Source organism: Antedon mediterranea, chromosome 9 (genome assembly GCF_964355755.1).
Source record: "Antedon mediterranea chromosome 9, ecAntMedi1.1, whole genome shotgun sequence".
Classification (NCBI taxonomy): Eukaryota; Metazoa; Echinodermata; class Crinoidea; order Comatulida; family Antedonidae; genus Antedon; species Antedon mediterranea.
In genome coordinates this window covers 14,185,303-14,209,932 of record NC_092678.1, presented here as the reverse complement: position 1 = coordinate 14,209,932, position 24,630 = coordinate 14,185,303, and the positions used below count along the sequence as shown (strand labels likewise).

Genomic DNA, 24,630 nt, shown 5'->3' with positions numbered 1-24,630 from the left:
TGTCTAATTACATGTAATCAACCAACGACAATTCATTTGTACCTTGTTTTTAAACATGACAATAAATAATATCGTATCGTATACTCTCTTAATGTAAAAGAGTGAAAATCCACTCTTTTCGAGTGAATTTTCACTCTTTTGAGGAGTGGTATTAAGGACCACTCTTCAAAGAGTGAAAACCACTCTTTGAAAAGAGTGGAACTATTCACTCTTTGAAAGAGTGGGAAAAGAGTGGAAAAAGAGTGAAATAATATTGTCACTCTTTTGATAAAGAGTGATAGTCACTCTTTAAAAGGAGTGAGAGCTCACTCTTTTATAGTATTTTCACTTCTTTGAAATGCAGTACTGTAGTGAAATCTTAAAAAGTACTTTAAATCTGCTGGTTCAATGTATAAAATATCTCTAACAATAACACGACCAAAGATGGATTATAAAATCAAATATTAATTTTTTATCATAGTGCAAAATTGTTACTACTACTGCTGTAGATGACAGATTACGCACACAGGATAAATGAAATAGAAAAAACTTTAATTTCACTAAAATAGTAGCATTTATTAATTAATAATAAAGTTCAATGTAATATAGCACAATATTTTGGGCAACTAAGTGCTTAAAAATTAACCAAAATCAAGAGAAAAGTATATTAAGAAAGACAATTTTTTAATTAAAGCATACAAAGATTAATACAAATTTGGAATGAATGTAAGGCAATCTTTGACTTTATACACAACACCAAACAAGCAATAGTAAAACAAAAGTTAAAAAATGTATTACGTACGTATTTTACCTTTGCGTTAAATGGCTGTAATATTTAAAGTTGCATTCTCTACGTTTTTTCGACCTAATTTAAGGTCACAGACTACATTTTATGTAAAAATAAATAATATATGATCCTATAAAAAGAGTAAAGGCAGCCAGGAAAAAAAACATTAAAAGTATAAAATGACTTAAAAACTAAATCAAAAGCTAACACTACTGCCGAACCAGCTTCGGTAGCACAATGGTCACAGACAAGAAAATATTGTTCCGGATTTGTGGAAGGACCAAGGGCTAACAAAAATGGTTGGGTGAACTTGTCACTCTTGTTTTTGGCAAACGTGTCTACACTGGTGCCAATCTGTAAAAATAAGAAGAAATATCGTTGTTCTTATTTGTTTAATCAAAATAAGAGAATAAAAAGTACATTTATTTTTGTGTACTTTATGTCAATAATTGATAAACCAGGTACATAAAATAAAAATGAAACTACGCAATTGATGAAACATAATAGGGCATTAATAATAGGACATTTGACAAATGTACTGTATGTGTGAATGAAACAAAACTTGTTAACAGCAAATTTATTTAGGCACAAAAGATGACTCAATTATTGTTACTGCTTGTGAATCAAGAATTATTTAAACAAGACCTTCTATTTTGTTACTTACTGGTTGATGTTGGATAAGGTAGTCAAGTGACTCCTCCCTACTGGCTCCTTTTGATTTTCCTTTGCCTTTCTTTGTACAATGTGCATTTGAAAATGGCAGCATCAGGGCTAAACCCTTTAGGGCACATATGTCACCTGTAAATAAACATACAAGATATCAGTACTATGTTTTTAGTTTATATACCTAACTTTTCAATTTACGCCATTTGACTTGTGAATAGGTATTGTAAATATTTAGATAAAGAATCGTCTTTTTAAAATGTGATACTGTGTACTACGCCTAGGCTGTGCACGCCAGCATACTTACAGTAAAAGAAAAACGTTCCATCTAGATAAAAATCCATCTGAAATGTCATCTCCATATGTGATCTTAAAATCAAGATTTATCTGTGGAAATATGTGAATAATTTCATTGTGCTAAGTTACATATCAAATATCGAGCGGTGTATAGGGGCCAAGCAGTAAGGCAGGGGCGCCACAAACCACAGCCATAACATTGGCAAGGCTCAGTCACTTCATTGTTCTGGTGGAAGAACAAGTCTTCTCGGATAAGGACTAAATCATAGGTCCAGTATACATACACTTAAATTGTCATTGTAAATATCTTACCAATCATGGCATGTTCTTTATTCGTGGAAACATTTCAAGCACTTTTGTTATTGTTGGATTTTTTGTTTTAATGATCGTTGACCTCATGGTGGCTGTCTCCTTAAAATATGTCCTTATCTGCGCAGTATTTTCACGGTTAGCTGGGTGATACTTCATCCATTCAATCTTAAATAAAAAATATTTATATTTAAGAAAACAAAATTAAAACAATTTAATACGGTATTTGACAAAAAGGAAATAAGAACTGCTTTCAAGGTATTTATACCAAGTTGATCTTTTCTTTATACTAGAGTATAATCATTTTTATCAGTTTAGACCACTACCAAATATGGTACACACTTAGCTAAGGGATCACCTTAAAGAGGTGCAGAGAGAAAGACTAGTAGTAATATCAACAGTGTGGTAAATTAAGATGATCCCTAAATTCTTTAGTCTTTACAAAGTGAGTTATAAACATAAATAACCCAACCTGTCATTCTTAAAGATCAAAGGTGTTATACTGTACTATAGTACTAATATAGACCTAAAATAGTTTGTAAGCATTTTTCTTCTGCCACACACTCATTTGTGTAGTCTAACTTAACTAGGCCTAGTATAGTTGTTTAAATCTTTATTTCATTCTCAGTGAAACAATGAATACTGTATTTAAAAGTTCCAACTACAGTACAGTTGGTTTCTATATTATCATTACAGCCAATGGCAACAGACAGCATCATTGGCAATCATGCATGAACATTTGTGTGAAAACACTAATTATAATTATAAAATTTGTTAAATGAAGTACAAATATATACTTACTACTCTATCTAGCCTAGAGCCTAGCCTATCTATAAGGCTAGGCTTTGTTATCATATCACTTTTGGCCTAGGCCTAGACCTACTTACTTAAAATAGGCCTAGTACTAATTTAAAGGTCTAATATGATCGTGCATATAATAATTAAAATCGCTAGCTAGGCCTTCCTTCCTATGCTAGGTTTAGCCAGGCTAGTAGTACAGGCTAGTAGTAGGCCAATAAAAAAATGTGGCCAATTAATTTATTTAGGCCCTAAAACAAATAATATTAATTATTAATTAATATTAAATAAATATTATTAAATAATTAATATCATCATAACATAAGGAGAATAGACAAGCCTATGCCTATTATAAGTAGTAGGCAGTTTGACAATTTCTAACTAGGCCTAGGCCTAACTCTAGTGCGGCCTTAAGTTATCATGCTATTTGCGTTTATTCCTCCTCCTGCAGCCGGACCGGTCTCCGTACGAGTACGTGCGAGTAAAAGGTAACAGGATGCGACCGGTCGACCGCGCCCTGCCTTCAGGCTAGAAGGATTATTATTTCAAAGTATACAGTAAATTTGTTACTGATGTTTCTTCCTCGCCTCTCAAATATAATATGTCTCTATATTATCAGTATTGTAAATAATCATCTTATTCAATATTCTTACCTTCAATCAGTTTAATTGTCTCATTTTAATGCTAAATTTCTGAAGAAACTCCTCCATGATGACGATGTCACGCGATGGTGGTGAAAACAAAATGTCTCCCCATCAAGCACAAAAATTGCGCCAAAATTGCATACGCGTCTCTGATTGGTTCACGCGGTCACTCTTTTTTCACTCTCGAGGAGCGAACTGCTTTCAGCTATTCGTATTATTTTAGACAATTTTAACCACTCTCGGGGAGTGAAAAATCGCTCTTTTAGAGTGAAAACAGTTTCACTCCCCACAACGAGTGACGTTTTCACTCGTTTACAATAAGAGAGTAATGCAGTTCCTCGCAGTAGGCCCATTGTTTTGTAACTTAATTTGACGTTTAGTGCGGCATACACATCAAACTTTATATGTATGTGTCGTCCTCAATAGACATAATTTTGTCGTCCTGAAATTGGCTTAAAAATAGCTGTTTTTTATGTCACTGGAAGGTAGTGCAAAAAGCCGAGACAAAAAAGAAAGCACACAACTCCAAACTGGGTGGAATATGTCATATATTGAATGACGGAAACAATTATGAACAAAACAAAATGGGCAGCCACATCATAATATTTATATTACAAATCAAGACACAGTATTTGTATTACAAACTAAGATGAGATGCTCAAAAATCATATAATTAGATAATCGTATAACATAATAAAAGAAAAACATATAACATCAAAGGTATGTTAAATGAAAAATACACATTTAGCAAAAGTATATTACAAGCTTTTGCACTACAAAGCAAAAGCTATATATCTGGAAATTAAAAAATAACAAACATTGTAAATATTGTGGCATCACTGAAGGTGAAGAACACATGTTCTTCATGTTCTTCAAATGTAAACAGATTAAACAATTTGGGAAAAAAGTAGGAAATATTCTTAAATCTGAATGATAACTATATGTTATATGGTATACCGTTTCTAATTTGTACTTATTTTCTTTCAAAGAAACTATATTTTTCAGCAATTAAAGTGCCAAATGCTTCTTAGTTGCCGCTAAATCACAAATATGCTAATCGCACATTAAATCAAACCACTAAGGTCTAAGAAAAATGAAAAATGTTCACCTGCATACCTGTATCAGTAAAATGATAAAAAAAATAGCCAGTAGTGTATTTTCTTCCATATTTACATCATTTCTTAGATACAATATAATTGTAGGCCTACATTAGTTAGTAAACAATGCACAGTACAGTTAAAAACATACAAATCAAATTTAAAACAAGATTTAAATTACAAACACATATATAATAGTAATAAAAACGTTAAAATGTTAAATATAATAAAAGTTAAGAACATATGATTACTAGAGCAACGATTATATTTTAGAAAAAAAAAACATCCGAATTCGTAAAATTACCGATAGCCAGTTAACGTTTTAAACTCTAACCGTTTACAGTTGTTTAATTTCAGTCTTACAGCAGCATTTATACCTAATTTGTTAAGTAGCGTGTTCGGTACGCCTTACAGTAAATTATAATATAGCGTGTTTTTTTATTTTGTATTTTCAACACATTCGACAAAATATACAGAAATATATTTATAAAAACCATAAAGCATTTAACACCCGGACAGTTGCCCACATGAAAAACAAAAGGCTAAAGGCTAGATACATGTTTAGTTAAATGAAATAACCCCAACTCCCTGAAAACATAGTGATTATGATGGTAATACATCCAAGTTTAAACTTTATAATAACACATCGTTAACTGTTTAACGGATGTCGCGGGTGAAAGTGTGGAGTTACCAATCGTATGTGCCTGAGTATACGCTTAGGTGTCATCGCCACTTTTAAGACAATAATGTACTAACTGTATTAAAGTTCAAGAATACAAAATGAATTTATTACATCATACCGAAATTAATCTTAAAAGCTACTCAATTATACTATACTACTGGATATTTTAATATACCTGTATTTTCTTTCTTTCTATATTTACCCATATATAAATTATACAATTGTAACATACAAATAATAATAACTACGGTATATCAAGCGAATGGCTAAAAATAGTTTAAACTAATCAATTTAAGCCCCTAAACATTGAAATATAAATAATCATATAAATAAATTAGGTCTACAAAAAGTAATATACATTTTTTTTCTCTCAAATATACAATATTTTTCTCTAATGAAATAAATAAATATCACTAAACAAACACATAGTATGTTTTCATTTCTTTTTTAAATTTTATATTGTTAGAATCCTTAAATCATTTGGGATTTCATTCCAGAGCTTTGCACCGCAATGGATCGTTGTCCTGTATTTGTTCTATATTTTGGTACATACAACTTTTGTCTAGTCTGAGTAACGTATCGTTATTGTATTTTCAAAACAAAGAAAGATAATGCGAATATTCTATTCAAACTAATATATAAGGGAACTAACATGGTGTTGCACTTATATGATTTATTGGAGAGCCTTGTTACTGGTAGTATTAAGAATAAATTAAAAATCAGTAACTACTTAAGTTGTTATAATATGTGGATACTAATAATAAAAAATGGTACATTTACTTGTTTCCTGATGGCTTTAATATAAGAAATAAAAGAAAACCAGAATTTGCGATTAGTTGAAGTAGGTTGTATTTAATTGAAGAAGAAAGTTTATATTATAAATCTTATTCTAAGACAAGATTATGGTGAACTGAGACAAAATTGTAGGCAAAGATTTTTGGGGTTTTAAAGAATGTATATGAGACGTTCTTTTCCAGACCACATACATCAAATCAACCCTCCATCATCCACCGCCTTCATATGCAAATGAACTTATATATGCAAATTAGCTATAAAACCCATATTTCCATCCCTTAAACTAATAATCCATTCAGTACAAATTGTTGTGGCATCCCCTATGTTTCATATCCAATGAACACATTTTAATCATTTGAGCAAAAACCACGTATTTATTTTTATTCATTTTGGTTTAGATAACCGGCTACCCTTTCTCTTGTACCACGAACAGTATTAACAGATCACTACTGACCTTGTGTATGTGATTTTATTTGTAAATTATATTATATTGACTGAAATGTAATTGTAGAGATACGAGATATGTTAGGAGTTTTGTTACAGTTATATTTAAGAACGATAATTAATAAATGTAATAGTTGAGGATGACTTAAGTTTGCATTTAATGACAACTTTAGGTTAAGCAATGGTTTGCCTGGTTGTAGACTCGATAATAGTGTTGTTCATACAAAAAAGCTACCTTTGAGTAATTGACCAAAATGTGTTTTTGTTTTCCATTACAAAAGTTCATGTGTTCATATGTTAAAAAGTTTAATACAGTTTATGTTTAAATGATGTTAGGTTCGTAGACGAGAGAGAATGTCAACACCAAGGCTGCTTCATGCCTCTAAGGGTTGAATGTATTATTAGTGAGATATAAGTTAAATTATAAAGAATTTTATATACAGGTTTAAGACGATTTACAGTTTTCATTTCAGACAATGTTTTCAAATTAAGTTTGTTTCCCATGATACCCCACATATTATTCTCCCTGCCCGATTTTGATTAACTAGTAAACGTTTGGATTTAGTTAATCAACAGTTAGACTAATAACATTACAATACTCAAAGTGTGGCCCAACTATTATACTGCTATAGGCATTAAAAAGAGTGTGTTTTGTGATAAATGGGTTGCTTTTTTAAACATTTATTCATGCCAGTTAATACTTTTTTACGAACATTTTAGAAGGTTTTATCTCGACTTAAATGTTTATCAATATATGCACCAACATATTATTGTTTACCCTAGATAATGCAATACCATTAATATTACCAGATAAGCAATTATTTACAAAACAAAGCCTTTGTTTAGATCATATTAACATGAATTCTGACTTTGAATGCCTAAGTTTGTTGCTCTCAAGCCAATTGTTTATATTTGATAAATCACTATTATAGCATGCAGTTATATCAGTTGAATTAGGGGAATATCAGATTGCAGTATCATCAGCATATAAACTTACACTGCATAGAGAAATACAATTTGGCAGGTCATTAATATATCAAGATGGCAAGTGTCCAGTAATGGAGCCCTGTGGCATTCCACACTTGCTACTTAAGTAATCAGATTTGATACCATGTATACAAGTAGTTTGAGTTCAATCACTTCAAGTTATCTCTTCAACCAGTTAATACTTTTACTACAATTACACAATTTTAATTGGTTGAAAAAATATGATCTACAGTAATACAAGCCTTTTTTAAGACAAGACATACATATGCCAATTAGATTACCTTTATCAATTTCATTAAAACATTCTTCAGTAATATTTACACGGGATGTTACTAGATGTGGAGTAATTTGGTTACGTTTGAATCATGACTGATTGCTATTTAAAAGATTATTTATACTAAGATATTAATGATAGAATTAGTCATTAGTCAAATACAGCTATTTTAGAGATAACATTTAACACAAAAATTAGACGGTAATTGTCTGGATTGCTCAGCTTATTTTAGTAATTTATTTTGATGGAATCATATCACCACCAGTTGGTTATTTACTGACAATGATCTTAGTTTTTCTAAAATAAGTTCATTGGTGGCTGATTGGAAGTTAAAAGAAATATTTTCCGGTATATCGTTAGAATGTTATTATAATTACAGTAGTTACTTGCCAATACTTTGTTCAGTTTGATGGTTATTTGGTCGGTAGTGTTGTTATGCTGTAAGAGCCATAATTTTGGCAGAATTCCTGATACAATTCATGAGATGATTGAAATTTCCTAAGCGTTGACTCGATTAGACTTTCAGCTTCGGCGTGACATTCTTTTTCGGTATGTTTGGTTGTATCATTTGTCCATGTATGGAATATTACAATGTCAAGGTTTTCATCTGTTGTCTCCTCAACTAGCTTCTGTACATCAGATATAGAGGTACCGCTTTTTATAAATACTTTCGTTGATTTAGACCAATGGATTTTTTTTATAGATCTGATGCGTTTGCACAGTGAGTTACTAAATATCAGAGTTTGTGTGGGTGATCTTGTCTGTGTTGGTATCTTTCTTGTGTTGGTGATTTTTCATGTGTCGATGATTTTTCTTTTGCTGGTGATCTGTCCTATGCTGGTGATCTTTTCTGTGCAGGTGATCTTTCTTGTGCTGGTGATATTTCCTATGTTGGGTTGATGAGCTTGTTTTTGTATCTTGAATATTTAGGTTACAATATACTGCTGTGTTTCTGGTTATTTATATTATTATATTTTCATGTTGCACATTTACTTGATCTGATACGATTTTGAATTGACTATCTTACGTCAACTATTTTAAAGTGACCGGTACCAATAAATCTATTTCACCTTTTGCACTATTAATTTGAGATTGAAAGACGTCATTACGTCCACACATTTCTCTCTAGGATTATGTTAGTTATGTAAAGTTTGCTCTTACTCCGCCGCGAAGTTCTGACAGTTGTGTATTTAGATCAGATAAGATTAGATAAATGCGCAATTTGAATAACGGGTAACTATCTCTTGTATGTCAAAAACATTGAAAACTCATGGGATAGACTTTCCATGCAAACATTACATCACATCAACTTACGGCAACGGCTGTACGGCGAAATCGTACATCATAATATGTACATACCTATTTATGTTGTCAAATATGGTTCTCGATATAGTTGTACTTTAAGAAATATTGTGCCACAGAGAGGCGGGTTTTGTACTTGATGATCCGTGTTTTCCTTTTGTCCTCTTTGAATATGAAATAATAATCAGGCGTACTTCACATGAACTGTCATAATATAAGCTTTCTCGATCACTAAAAAATAAATTAAAATAAAAATTCGTAATTTTTTAGAGTAATATGTCATCTTTGTGATTAAAGATAAAAACCATAGTTTTTTCGGTATCGTACAACAAAATCAGAAAGTTGTATGTCATCATACAGAATAACCTCAGAAGAATGTTTAGACCTATTAGTTCTTAATCGTGTCTAGTATATGCTATAGCATAATATCAAATATTGTATTTACAGTGACACATGGAAAAATATAAATTTAAATTACTAGAAAAAATGTTTTTGTTTACATCATGACGTCAACAAATTGAAACTCTCTGCCTGAATGATCAGTTCGTTGGCCCATGGAACATATATAGAACCGTATCTCCATATTCCCAATTTCTAATTATTTTCTATTTTTGGGAACCATTATTATAGTTCTTATCTCCTTGAATCACTTAATAACAAAGTTGGTAAACGTTGTCGTTATCATTATTATTTACTTACATCCATTGCTCCAGTTCTCTGCATTGCTAGAAGCGCTAAATATAAAGACGGGAATGTTTTCTCCTTCCCAAGCACACCCATACGGTGTATCTCTGACAACTAGCCATCCTTCATCGCCATTGCAAAAATTGTATAGTTTATGAACAAAAAATACTCGTTTCTTGCTATAGTAATGTAGAAACAAGAACAATATTATTTTCAGAAAATACGAGACAGGCTAGTTTCCCCCTGGACATTTTCCCCCGGACATTTGCTTCCCGGACTTTTTCCCCGGTATGTTGTATCCCGGTCCGTTTCCCTCGTGACATTTTACCCCGTGACATTTTTCCCCGTGACATTTTCCTTTATCATTATTCAAACACATTTCAATTTTTTTTTAAGATTGGGATCTGGGATGTATACAACTTTTCATGATAAAAAAATGTTATCAACTAGATGCCAACATTATGTTAAATGCTATTTGGATATTTAATTGTTCGTTTTATGCAATTTATTTAGTAAAAACTGCCGCATAAACAGTTTGCTTTATCAACCGGGCGCTACGATAGCGTGACCGGGCGTGTTGGTGTTTACGCGTTTTCACGAAGGATAGTTTAATAATATTCCTATATTTAACTTGTTTCTGGTAAAACAAATACATGTTAATGACATTTAACATTTTATCCTATTAATAACATGTATTTTATACTAATTTGTATCATAAAAACAATACTTAATTTACCGGGCGTAGAGTACTACGCGGCAATGATAAGAATAGACCGTGCTGAGTAAGGATTCGTTGATTTTTGGTGTTGCTGTGTTAGGCCTTTTTTTGTGAACGAATTTAGCATGTTAGTAAATAATTGTCTGTAAATAAAGTGAATGTACACTAGTTTTTTTAATAAATATGTATTATAAAATATATTACAATTGCAAAATATATTATCATAATTCTATTTAATGTGACATGTATAATACGGTATCTATTAAATCAAGTCTTATTTAGTATGTATACATCCGCCCTTATGAGGGCGGACATCACTCTCTGGAGCTCTCTGTTACAAATATCTCATGAAAAAATCGCGGAATACTCATTCTTGTGATATATATTCTTTGATAACGTTTACTGAACCGCGCGGAAGATTTTTTTCGAGCGGGCGGTATCAAACAATCATTTATTTAATGTGTTTTCAATAGTTAAAAGATAACACTTATTTTATGTAAAATATTATTACGCCCTTAATGTATTACTTTTTAGCTATATCTATTTTAAAATGTAATATTGATTATAACGTAGAATACATTTGCACTTTGGTGCAATTGTATTCGACAATTAAAGTTTATATGTAACCGGTTTTCTGTGCATGTCTTCGAATAGAGTTTTTATCCGCATTCAGTAGTCGTCCTAAATTCTGCACACAGGATGACAGAGCCATGAACACACACACACACGCACGCGCACACGCACCCACACACAAGAAATGAATAAATAAAAAGAAACAAACGTGATGTAACTTTTTAAATTTTTTTTATTTGTTAAAACGATTTCCGAGTTAACGACATTTAAATTCATAAACAATAAATACAGTACAATAATATATTGAAATTCTATCAATAAATAAAACATTAAACAAACTGAAATTTCAGTCAACCGTGATGCTGTATGTACATAACAATATGCACCACTAGCAGCAGATATTACAAAAGTATGGATTCACGTACAACGAACTAGGTTAACATTCACAAACAAATATATTATACATATGTATATTTTTCCTGCTTTATAACTAACCATTTCTGCTTTGTACCCCAAAGCGTTTGGAAGTGTGCCTTTATAACTATGCCTTTTCATATTTGATGATTTTCTTCACCTGATGATCGGCTATGCCCGAAACATAAACTTATATATTGAGGCAGTTTTAACTGATTTGATCTTGATTTTTTTTTCTATGTCCTGCCTATGATTTAGGTCTATAGGCCTATATATATTTAGTTAAAAATGTATACTTGTACAACTAATGATGAAAGGTATTATTTAATTAAACCAACAAAAGACAAATTATTGACAATGAAACTATTTTCTTTTCAATACGCGCATGACAGTACCACTAGAAAAAACCGTTATATCAAAAATGTTATTTTTGAATGGTAGAGTTGTCTCCACCATTCCTAAATTTTCGCTGCAGATAGTAAATACGTCATTGACGTAATCTTCAAAGAATAGATTTTGGAACACAATAACGCGTTTGCATCTATTCAAATACCTCATTATGGTTTGTTTGTCTTTTGTTGGCTTCATTCTGATATACGTGAAGCCATTCCATTTTAATATATCTGCTACTTTTGCCGTGTCACTGTTATGTACAGCAGAGCACGACAAAGCTATCAGGTAGTCTATATTGCTGTTGTTGTCGTTTTCGGAATCAAAGGCGTACGTTTCCTTAAAAGGCAGAAGTGTGCTTTGCCTGTGAAAGAAAACATGACGTAAATAAAAAATAATGATTTTCGGGTTTTTGGGGAGCATTTTCCTGCATGAACAAGAATAATAGTTGGTGAACCTACCATGAAAACACGCCTCTGGTTCGTTGAGGGCGTTTACAACGACCCGTCGAATGTAACGGTTGTTGCTGTGTTGATTCTATATGAAATCAAATATATATAATATTATATTATAACAATCATATGAGCAGCGTTAAATAGTATCGTTCGCCAACAATGCATTTACTTTAATTTACCTTTGTCCACGGTTTCTTCTTCTTTCGGGTTGAACGGGTGCTCTTCCGAGGGAACTCTTACGAATGTACTATGAATAAATTATATATATGTATATATGAATCGAATAAATAAACAAAAATGTAATGTCAAGAGAAGAAAAAATACTTACGGCATTATTGGTATTCTTGTTACTGAAATTATAAAAAAAAAAAGAAGAAAAACTGGTTTTATTATACAACTAATAGTACGTGGTGCTGGTGCTAGTTTGCAACCAATTAAAACATATACAAGGCTTCTCGGAGAAGGATTTACTACTGGATGTGTTCAGGGTACACATCTGATTCGTGCCCTCTTTGAATATTTATTTATGCCAATGAGCATCAAGTTTTTCAGTATGAATCATATCTATCTAAATATCTATATTATAAGTAAGAGACAAACAAACAAACAGACAGACGTACAAACTCTCTCACTTATAATATAGATATATAACGTTAGTATTGTATTTACCTTTAACACTATCTTTCCATTGTGAAACATTCTGAACTGATGTTCGTTGTACTAAAACCAAATTTAAAAAAAAAAAAAAAGTTGACAAACCACAATCATTGTCATTATGCGCTGCATAACACGGTAAAAAGGGTTACTAATTGGATACATGCAAACAAGCTATCACTAAATATGCTAAAAAACAATTTTATGTTGTTTAGTAACAAATAATATAGTATGTTACCAAAAGATATTATTTTCAACAATGTTCCTATTAATCAAATAACCAACACAAAATTTCTTGGTATATTTATTGACGACAGACTTGACTGGAAAGCCCATGTTAATTACCTTTGCAAATTATTATCAAAAAAAATGTTGGCATGATGTATAAATTGAAATCAATATTTCCTCAAAAAGTATTAAATATTTTATATTCTACTCTTATTTTATCGTACTTAAATTATGGTGTTCTTGCTTGGGGAAATGCTTCAAAATCAATTATTACTAAAATTTTATTAATCCAGAAACGAGCTGTCAGAATTATCTCAGGGGTAATTTTTCGTGCTCACACCCAAGATCTCTTTCAAAAAAAAAATAAAATATTAAAAATTGAGGATCTCTATAGATTTAATGTTGGTGTCATCATGTTTCAATTAACCGCCCGACACCTATAATATCCAGTAAATTCACTTAAAATAAACAATACCACACTCACCAAACAAGACAAAAAGATTAGTATCACCTGCCATTTACTCGAACTAAAATGAATACCCTTGTATACACTGGACCTAAACTCTGGAATTCTCTTCCTTTATCTCTTAAAAAAATCTCATAACTGTGCTTTATTTAAACGTCAATTTAAACTATTATTGGTTGAAGGTTCTTTGTAAATTCTTTTATTATTGATGTATTTGATATTTCTTAAATAATTTATATAATCTATTTTTTACTTGTTTTTTTTTTAGTTTTAAACATGTTAAACTTATGTGTTAGAGAAAAGATATTAGTTTAATTGTTGTTATTTTTTTTTTGGAGTTTCTAATTGTGTTATAATATTATTTCTATTTTATTTGTTTTGTTTTGAGGAGCCTATTCACAACAAGCTTTGCTTTCTTTTAGGCTCCTCCACTTTATATTTATATATTTGTAAAGTGAAATAAATAAATGAAATGAAATGAAAAGATATATTACAATATTCTTGATAATATCGAATCATGCCCTTGTAAAACTATGGTAACATTATTTCTTCTTGATAAAACAAAAACAACAAAACTAGTGACACTATAGAAATAATATTACGTTGCTAAATCAAACAATACACATTTATGAATTACCTTCAACATCGTCAGTCCACCACGGAGTCATCCACATTGTATGTTCTTGCACTTTACACTTAGCTGTTTGCTGAGACATTATCAGTTAGTATTATACTGCTTCACTGAAGTGTGTGTAGGATACTGCTTCACTGAAGTGTGTGTAGGATACTGCTTCACTGAAGTGTGTGTAGGCTATATATACTGCTGAACTTCTGTACAAAGTGAATTATGTGTGTATACAATTGAATCGTTGGCATTGAACGTTTCTAAATAAAAGACTTCCTTGCGAATTGAAAAGACGATGACCTTCAAAAGTTTATGCATAATTAATAGGCATGAGTATTATCTCCTGGTAAGTTGTACACTGTCTAATCGATGTCCACCTTGGAAAATATCAACGTATGTGATTGTGAATATATAAGAGTATATGTGTATTTTTAATGTTTAGTTAAAGTCGCGCGGTTGTTGAAAATGAGTAAATCTGAGAGTACAGCCGATGATCTACTGCCATGTGAATTATGGCCGGGCAGTCGAATTACGGACGATATTGTGTTTGGTGAACCCATGCACATCATGTGCGTCGAGTTGAAATCGTTTGAAATACCGACAAACTCGCTGCGCAATTGCTCCCCGCATACGTACATAATGATGATGGTGTTGTTGAGAAAAGCGTTACAGTTGCACTGCAACGATGAACAGCACGCACTGGTGTGCTCTCTTATTGAACCTAGTCGCATCGTGGATGAAACGGTTCGGGGTAAGGTGTCGTGCGGTTACGTGTTCTGGTTGATCTTCCCACGACGTTTGCACAAAATGTTACAGTACGTTGTCAAGTCCATACTGTTGATAAACAACGGATACCTGCCAGCATGGGACACAACATTCTTGACAGACGTCCGATGCGAAATGTTTTCCGACAACGATCTTGATGATGATGATGATGATGATGATGACGACGATGATGATGATAATGAACCGAAACGTAAAAAGACAAAACGTAAACGAAACGATTCAGCAACGGCGACAATAAAATATGCATTTAAACATTTCGATTGCCGATTGGGTCGTGGAACGTCGCAAATGAAACGAACCAAGATAAATAGCTATGTTCCACACGTGACAGTGCTCGGGGATTTTGAAAGAAGCATTGAAAAATATTTCTGTTTAGACATACCGAAAATCGAAGGCAATCGATTGCCCCCGACTGTTAGAGAACAAGATACAGCAGAGGCGTGGCAAAAGCGCGCAGATCTGTTTACACCAAAGACTCTTTTTTCGTCATCTAGACGTGCAACTCATCGACGTGAGCTGACACGTTTGATTGCAAATGAATCGAGTAATGCGCTAACTCTCGATCAGTTGATGACAATTGCCGACAAAGAATTGAATCTACCTCCGACTCTTAAACTGTCTTTGCAACAGATTGATCCGAGAGTTATAATGAACGAAGGCGATAGTCGTTGTGTAAGCTTCCAACATATGAAAGCGTGGATATTGGAACCTCACATGTACGAGGCGAATTATTTTTTGAAAAGACACTTTCCTGCACTTGAAAGTGATACGAACATTGGTAATACAAAATTGTTTGTTCACGCTATGCGCGATGATGCAGCGCAATTGGACGAAGACAAAATTTCGGCAATCGGAAAACTGTATGTAACCAACCAGAATCAGAACGAAGTGACCATAGACTCGAGGTACGTATTTTATAATCATCATCATCATCATCATCATCATCATCACCACAACACAAATTGTAGTGTGCGTGTTTTACTTTTGATTTATAATTGTTTTCGTTTTTTTTTTTTGTTTTTTTTTTTTTTCTTAATAGGCATTTATACGGTGAAAAATACACGGCAAAGAATCCGGGCATAGTGATGATGAGAAAGATTTTTCACAACTTGCAATTGACTCCGGAAAGATACCGTGACAAGACTGTCGGCAAAATTTTCTTTGACATGTACACGCAAGTGCATATGGGAAGACACGTGCAAATGAGCGAAGTAATAACGCAATCGTATGCCGATATGTGGGATACCGAGATGAAGGGTTGGTGTATGAACGCGTCTAGACACAGTGACGGCAGTTTTGTTCCATTCGTATACGAAGAGGAAACTGACGTGAAAATATCGATAGGTTATCGATATCTTTTGAACATGGTGGCTCTGATAGGTAATGTGGCCGGTGTGTCTAACGCTAAAGGTGAACTTTTGTACATTTTACTGTCGGCTATACGTATCGTATGCCCACACGATGCGATGGCCATGCACGCCATTCTGGTAGGACCTCCCGGTACGGGTAAAACGTCTGTGATGGTAGCCGCTAAATCTGTAATCGGTAACGCTTACTCAGACGACGTTACTTACCGAACACAGAAAGCCGTGCTCGTCGATAATGAGCGAAAGTACAAAAATTAAAAAAAAAAACGCTTCATGAACGAATTTGTGCCACCGTCGTCTGGATCTAAAAGCGATAAGAATCCGTTGTCAATTGAAAGCAGTCAAGAAGCGGCAATAATGAAAGAGGAACTCGATTCCGGCTGTACGCGCACCGAACGAACCGAGAAGGTAACGGATCCGAACACGGGAACCACTCGACACGGTGTTCGAACCGTAATCAACGTTTGCGATAATGCCACCATAATGGCCATGAACGAAAAAAACTTGTGTAACTCGTTAAACGAACGAGTTGTCACTTTTGACGTGGCACCCAGTGGTGTTGTCAACGTGCCCAAGAAAATGGAGGGATACGAGAAGGAATTGGATCGTTTAAAAATTCGAACGCAATTCGGCGCCCTGCGCCACAAAGTAATGGAACATGTACGGTTGGCAGAGTGCGGTCTGTATCCACGTCGATCGGAAGGGGATTCGTACAAAGACGATCGTATGCTACTGTTGACTTGCGATAGAATATCTGTCGAATTGGAAAGGCAAGGAGTCCGATTCGGATTCGCCACAGAAACTAGAACCATCAATAAACTCATCGACCTGGCACGTTTGTGCGCCTTTCACAATGCAGTGATTCAAGTGAACGGCTGTCCGTTACAAAGTCTGCACGCCAATACACCTCGATTACCGAACGAGAACACTTGTTGTCTCAATTCAAGAATCATAGCCAAACATCAACGGTGGCTGATGCAACAGGACATGAAGCGACTACACGACATGGTAATGTCCGAGGCGCAGCCGGATCCTGCTGATATTTTGTTTGCATTTTCGTTAATGTGTCCGATGCCACAGAACGAACTGATCATCATGAGAACGATAGCGGATCAGTTGATTGATCCTTCTCATGATCCCGTTCATCGAGATGGTGAAACTTACTTTGAATTGACGTGCAGGAGCGAAGAGGCGCTTCTGTCCATTTTAGAGCGCAAAACGGGTGTTGCTCGCAAACAATGTAAGGAAATATTGTTGGCTATGCACAGTGGACGGAGTAAGTTGTTTCGAAAAATGGACGATAACGGACAAAAACAGCTTCTGTTCAAATGTAGCGAGGCAACGGAAGCTCATCTTTCGTCACATGCGAACGAGTACCGTGAAATATCGGACGTGATGATGGCAGGAATGTGCAATGCAAAACAGTACAGGGGAAAACATTACATATACGTTATGCTCAATGGAAAACTTACACAAGCCGCACGCTTCTTGTCTCATTTGCCCGTCTTCGCTCGACATATGTACTGGGGCCAGTCAAACTCTCAAGATCCCAAATCCAGCATCAATTATCTAGGATCGGTGCCGAAAAAGTTTACCAACGAAGAAAGATACTGGATAAAAATAAATTTAGATTTTCACGAGACCCGACTGGCGTACGTTAGGAAACTCGCAATCCAATCGTGTGTGACTGGAGACTGCGACGAAAACGGATCAATTGCGGTCGGTGTTGACGTGAAAGAGATTGCCGACAGTTTAAGGGTGTTGAAATGCAGATCATATGACGGTAGCAGAGATAGACTACCGATGCCACCGCCGGTGATGAACAACGATCACACGTGCAGATTGGTATTGGAAACGTCGAACGCTCGAGCCTTTATGGTACACGTTAGCGTCTTTTTGCCACAACATAGACGTTTGAAAAAAATACTCGAATTGTGCACAAAGGTTGTGCTCGAAGATAAAAACGCGTGCCGAGGTAATCGAATACGCGTTCTGGTAAATGACGAGTTCGAGGCGGATGAGCTGAGAAACGGTGTGAATTTGCTAACAAACGACTTGAGACACTTGATCAATTCTTCTTCGATCATCTCGGAAACACCACCACCGAACGTATTCTTTCACGTAAATCTGTTGACGTTGAATTCATTGGAAGACGCGTGTAAGCATTACAAAGTGAAAGCCGGCGAATCAATGATCAAGAGTGTATTGGAAAAGTGCGTGTTTAAAAATATGACTGAACGTAAAACCATCATGTACGTGGATCGTAGTACAAGAGATGTGTTTCAGACGTTAGACATTCAGCAATTGGCCGAAAAGAACGGCGGTAGTCTACCGGTACACAAGTGTAAAAATCCGTATCTGACACAAACGCTTCGAAATCCAACAACCGAGGTAGTAGATCGTGATAGATTAAGATTCAAGTTAGAAGAACCGCAATTTCTTGAAGCCGAACCGTCGCACGTTCAACGACGAAAAGCATGGATTAGAATGTTGTCCGATGGTACGGAGATTAAACTGAGAGAACGATTTGGACACGACGTGGACACTTATTTACGCCACATAAGACTCGTAGAAGATGCAATTATAGAAAAGGACAAACTGCACGCATTCAGACCACTGGTTTACAAGACTGGTGAAAAGAAACTTTCACCGTGTACGTGCTCAAAACAAACGTTATGAACTAATAATATGTAAATATGTATATATAAAAAAAAAAAAAAATGATTTCATACCATACCCCCGTGCATTCATATTATGTTTATGGTCTTATATAAATTACATTGTATACGTGTGAGTTTTTTTATATATATATTTTGTGTGTGTGTGTGTTGCCAATAAAACGAATGAAATTTAGCCGTCTCGTTCTCTGTTTTAATCATTACACATGCAAGAATACCATTGATAAACGCGCACTTTATAATGATTATGTACAGATAGTATGTTTACTGAAAGAAATAACATCGCGTAATTATTATACACTTCTCATCGAATAAAATAAAAATGTATACTACCGATTCTAGGAAAAATTTTCCGATAAAGCGCCGCGCTGTTATCATGATGGTCTACCTGAATGCTTAACAATGAAGCGCGCTGATTATCATGATGGTCTTCCTGAATGCTTAACAATGAAGCGCGCTGTTATCATGATGGTCTACCTGAATGCTTAACAATGAAGCGCGCTGTTATCATGATGGTCTACCTGAATGCTTAACAATGAAGCGCGCTGTTGTTATCATTGACTTGAAGTTATATTTTCATTTAAAAAAAAAAAAAAAAAAAAAAAAAAAAAAAACTAACCATTCAGCTGGCTTACAATCTATCGATACCCTAACAGTATTAGTAATTTATCAAAAACTATATAGGGGCGCAATATCGGTAAATATAGAATCTATAGGATTGGATTTACGACTAGGCGCGTAGAGGAAGCTTGTTCAAATTGTTAGTATACCAAAATGATTATATATCGAAACGAATTACTCTATCACACATATTCGGGACAACAATTAAAAATATTTCTTTAAAGCTTTGTGACCGGTTCCGGTGACCGGTGTATACACTGACCGACGGTGATACAGACACACGACTAGGCGCGTAGAGGCAGCTGGTTGAAATTGTTAGTATACCAAATGATTATATATCGAAACGAATGATAGAATCGATGGAGATGAAATTTATAAAATACGCCTAATATATTAAACTATAATAATAATAATAATAATACACATTAAACATATTTATTAAAAAAATTAATTGACCCTGACTCTTTGGGACCGGTGTATACATTTACCGACGGTGTCGCTTATTTCCATCATATTGCCGAGACGGTTTTATTGAAACACTAAAGTAACTAACGATGGAATTACACCCGTTTGTGTGTTTCATGATCATCATGCGAAAACTCTACGCAAATTAAACAGGGTAGGAGGAAGAGGAGGCACGATATATTCAATACGAATTTAAAAGCGCGCACCACACATACACATCAGTGTAATCGACAATCATTCATCGGTTTCGTTGTTTGTTGACAAATCGCGTGTAGTTAACCTTAACTATGGTCAATAAAGAAGATGGTGAGTAAAAGAAATATTAAATATATATATATATATATATATATATATATATATATGTATCAAATCAATTCTCGAACCCTAGCCTAAGGCTACAGCGTTACATTACGAGACTCAAGAACTAACCATTCGGCTGGCTTACAATCTATCGATACCATAACATTATTAGTAATTTATCAAAAACTATATAGGGGCGCAATATCGGTAAATATAGAATCTAGGATTGGATTTATGACTAGGCGCGTAGAGGCAGCTGGTTGAAATTGTTAGTATACCAAAATGATTATATATCAAAACGAATTACTCTAACACACATATTCGGGATAACAATTAAAAATATTTCTTTAAAGCTTTGTGACCTGGTGTGTACACTGACCGACGGTGATACATGCACACGCCCTACCCGCATTTCTATTGTAATCATCGATAAAAACAATGCAGACCGATTATAATATTGTTACAATGCAGTGTTTTAATTTGGAAATTAAATTCCGTTTCTACATAGTCGAATCTAAATTAACAAGGAGAGAAGGAGAGGGAGAGAGAGAGAGAGAGAAACCTAAATAGAATTTAAAACATAGCATTTTGATTTTAAAATGTGATGATAGAATCGATGGAGATGAAATTTATAAAATACGCTTAATATATTAAACTATAATAATAATAATACACATTAAACATATTTCTTAAAAAAATTAATTGACCCTGACTCTTTGGGACCGGTGTATACATTTACCGACAGTGACGCTTATTTCCATGATATTGCAGAGACGGTTTTATTGAAACACTAAAGTAACTAACGATGGAATTACACCCGTTTGTGTGTTTCATGATCATCATTCAAAAACCATACGCATAAATTAAGCAGGGTAGGAGGAAGAGGAGGCACGATATATTCAATACGAATTTAAAAGCGCGCACCACACATACACATCAGTGTAATCGACAATCATTCATCGGTTTAGTTGTTTGTTGACAAATCGCGTGTAGTTAACCTTAACTATGGTCAATAAAGAAGATGGTGAGTAAAACAAATATTAAAAAAATATATATATGTATCAAATCAATTCTCGAACCCTAGCCTAAGGCTACAGCGTTACATAACGAGACTCAAGAACTAACCATTCAGCTGGCTTACAATCTATCGATACCCTAACAGTATTAGTAATTTATCAAAAACTATATAGGGGCGCAATATCGGTAAATATAGAATCTATAGGATTGGATTTACGACTAGGCGCGTAGAGGAAGCTTGTTCAAATTGTTAGTATACCAAAATGATTATATATCGAAATGAATTACTCTATCACACATATTCGGGACAACAATTAAAAATATTTCTTTAAAGGTTTGTGACCGGTTCCGGTGACCGGTGTATACACTGACCGACGGTGATACAGACACACGACTAGGCGCGTAGAGGCAGCTGGTTGAAATTGTTAGTATACCAAATGATTATATATCGAAACGAATGATAGAATCGATGGAGATGAAATTTATAAAATACGCTTAATATATTAAACTATAATAATAATAATAATAATAATACACATTAAACATATTTATTAAAAAAATTAATTGACCCTGACTCTTTGGGACCGGTGTATACATTTACCGACGGTGTCGCTTATTTCCATCATATTGCCGAGACGGTTTTATTGAAACACTAAAGTAACTAACGATGGAATTACACCCGTTTGTGTGTTTCATGATCATCATGCGAAAACTCTACGCAAATTAAACAGGGTAGGAGGAAGAGGAGGCACGATATATTCAATACGAATTTAAAAGCGCGCACCACACATACACATCAGTGTAATCGACAATCATTCATCGGTTTAGTTGTTTGTTGACAAATCGCGTGTAGTTAACATTAACTATGGTCAATAAAGAAGATGGTGAGTAAAACAAAATATCAATCTAGGATTGGATTTACGACTAGGCGCGTAGAGGCAGCTGGTTGAAATTGTTAGTATACCAAAATGATTATATATCGAAACGAATCACTCTATCACACATACTCGGGATAATTATTAAAAATATTTCTTTAAAGCTTTGTGACCTGGTGTGTACACTGACCGACGGTGATACATGCACACGCCCTACCCTTATTTCTATTGTCATCATCGATAAAAGCAATGCAGACCGATTATAATATTGTTACAATGCAGTGTTTTAATTTGGAATCTAAATTCCGTTTCTACATAGTCGAATCCAAATTAATAAGGAGAGAAGGAGAGGGAGAGAGAGAGAGAGAGAGAGAAACCTAGATAGAATTTAAAACATAGCATTTTGATTTTAAAATATGATGATAGAATCGATGGAGATGAAATTTATAAAATACGCTTATATTAAACTATAATAATAATAATACACATTAAACATATTTCTAAAAAAAAAGTAATTGACCCTGACTCTTTGGGACCGGTGTATACATTTACCGACAGTGACGCTTATTTCCATCATATTGCAGAGACGGTTTTATTGAAACACTAAAGTAACTCACGATGGAATTACACCCGTTTGTGTATTTCATGATCATCATTCGAAAACCATACGCAAATTAAGCCGGGTAGGAGGAAGAGGAGGCACGATATATTCAATACGAATTTAAAAGCGCGCACCACACATACACATCAGTGTAATCGACAATCATTCATCGGTTTAGTTGTTTGTTGACAAATCGCGTGTAGTTAACCTTAACTATGGTCAATAAAGAAGATGGTGAGTAAAAAAATATTAAAAATATATATATATATATGTATCAAATCAATTCTCGAACCCTAGCCTAATGCTACAGCGTTACATTACGAGACTCAAGAACTAACCATTCAGTTGGCTTACAATCTATCGATACCATAACATTATTAGTAATTTATCAAAAACTATATAGGGGCGCAATATCGGTAAATATAGAATCTATAGGATTGGATTTACGACTAGGCGCGTAGAGGCAGCTGGTTGAAATTGTTAGTATACCAAAATGATTATATATCGAAACGAATTACTCTAACACACATATTCGGAAAAACAATTAAAAATATTTCTTTAAAGCTTTGTGACCTGGTGCGTACACTGACCGACGGTGATACATGCACACGCCCTACCCTTATTTCTATTGTCATCATCGATAAAAGCAATGCAGACCGATTATAATATTGTTACAATGCAGTGTTTTAATTTGGAATCTAAATTCTGTTTCTACATAGTCGAATCCAAATTAATAAGCAGAGAAGGAGAGAGAGAGAGAGAGAGAGAGAGAGAAACCTAGATAGAATTTAAAACATAGCATTTTGATTTTAAAATGTGATGGTAGAATCGATGGAGATGAAATTTATAAAATACGCTTAATATATTAAACTATAATAATAATAATACACATTAAACATATTTCTAAAAAAAAAGTAATTGACCCTGACTCTTTGGGACCGGTGTATACATTAACCGACAGTGACGCTTATTTCCATGATATTGCAGAGACGGTTTTATTGAAACACTAAAGTAACTAACGATGGAATTACACCCGTTTGTGTATTTCATGATCATCATGCGAAAACCATACGCAAATTAAGCCGGGTAGGAGGAAGAGGAGGCACGATATATTCAATACGAATTTAAAAGCGCGCACCACACATACACATCAGTGTAATCGACAATCATTCATCGGTTTCGTTGTTTGTTGACAAATCGCGTGTAGTTAACCTTAACTATGGTCAATAAAGAAGATGGTGAGTAAAACAAATATTAAATATATATATATATATATATATATATATATATATATATATATATATGTATCAAATCAATTCTCGAACCCTAGCCTAATGCTACAGCGTTACATTACGAGACTCAAGAACTAACCATTCAGCTGGCTTACAATCTATCGATACCATAACATTATTAGTAATTTATCAAAAACTATATAGGGGGCGCAATATCGGTAAATATAGAATCTAGGATTGGATTTACGACTAGGCGCGTAGAGGCAGCTTGTTCAAATTGTTAGTATACCAAAATGATTATATATCAAAACGAATTACTCTAACACACATATTCGGGATAACAATTAAAAATATTTCTTTAAAGCTTTGTGACCTGGTGTGTACACTGACCGGCGGTGATACATACACACGCCCTACCCTTAT

The 24,630-nt window shown here is 34.0% G+C and overlaps 1 protein-coding gene across 1 annotated transcript; it reads right to left on the bottom strand.

Annotated features, from left to right (window-relative positions):
• Positions 1 to 662: 662 nt before the first annotated feature.
• Positions 663 to 3,737, bottom strand: LOC140059093 (uncharacterized). Its single transcript, XM_072104930.1, has 5 exons — positions 3,487 to 3,737; positions 2,039 to 2,203; positions 1,737 to 1,816; positions 1,431 to 1,564; positions 663 to 1,120 (listed from the first exon to the last, which is right to left on the bottom strand). The coding sequence occupies exons 3-5, from the start codon at positions 1,789 to 1,791 to the stop codon at positions 863 to 865; spliced, it is 447 nt and encodes a 148-aa protein (XP_071961031.1). The 5' UTR covers positions 1,792 to 1,816; positions 2,039 to 2,203; positions 3,487 to 3,737; the 3' UTR covers positions 663 to 862.
• Positions 3,738 to 24,630: the final 20,893 nt, after the last annotated feature.

Excerpts from the sequence above, each read along its gene's own strand:
- LOC140059093 (XM_072104930.1), bottom strand. The coding sequence starts at position 1,791 with ATGGAGATGACATTTCAGATGGATTTTTATCTAGATGGAACGTTTTTC. Across the intron at positions 1,565-1,736 it reads TGGAACGTTTTTCTTTTACT|GTGACATATGTGCCCTAAAG; the intron begins GTAAGTATGCTG and ends GTTTATTTACAG. Across the intron at positions 1,121-1,430 it reads ACCTTATCCAACATCAACCA|ATTGGCACCAGTGTAGACAC; the intron begins GTAAGTAACAAA and ends TTATTTTTACAG.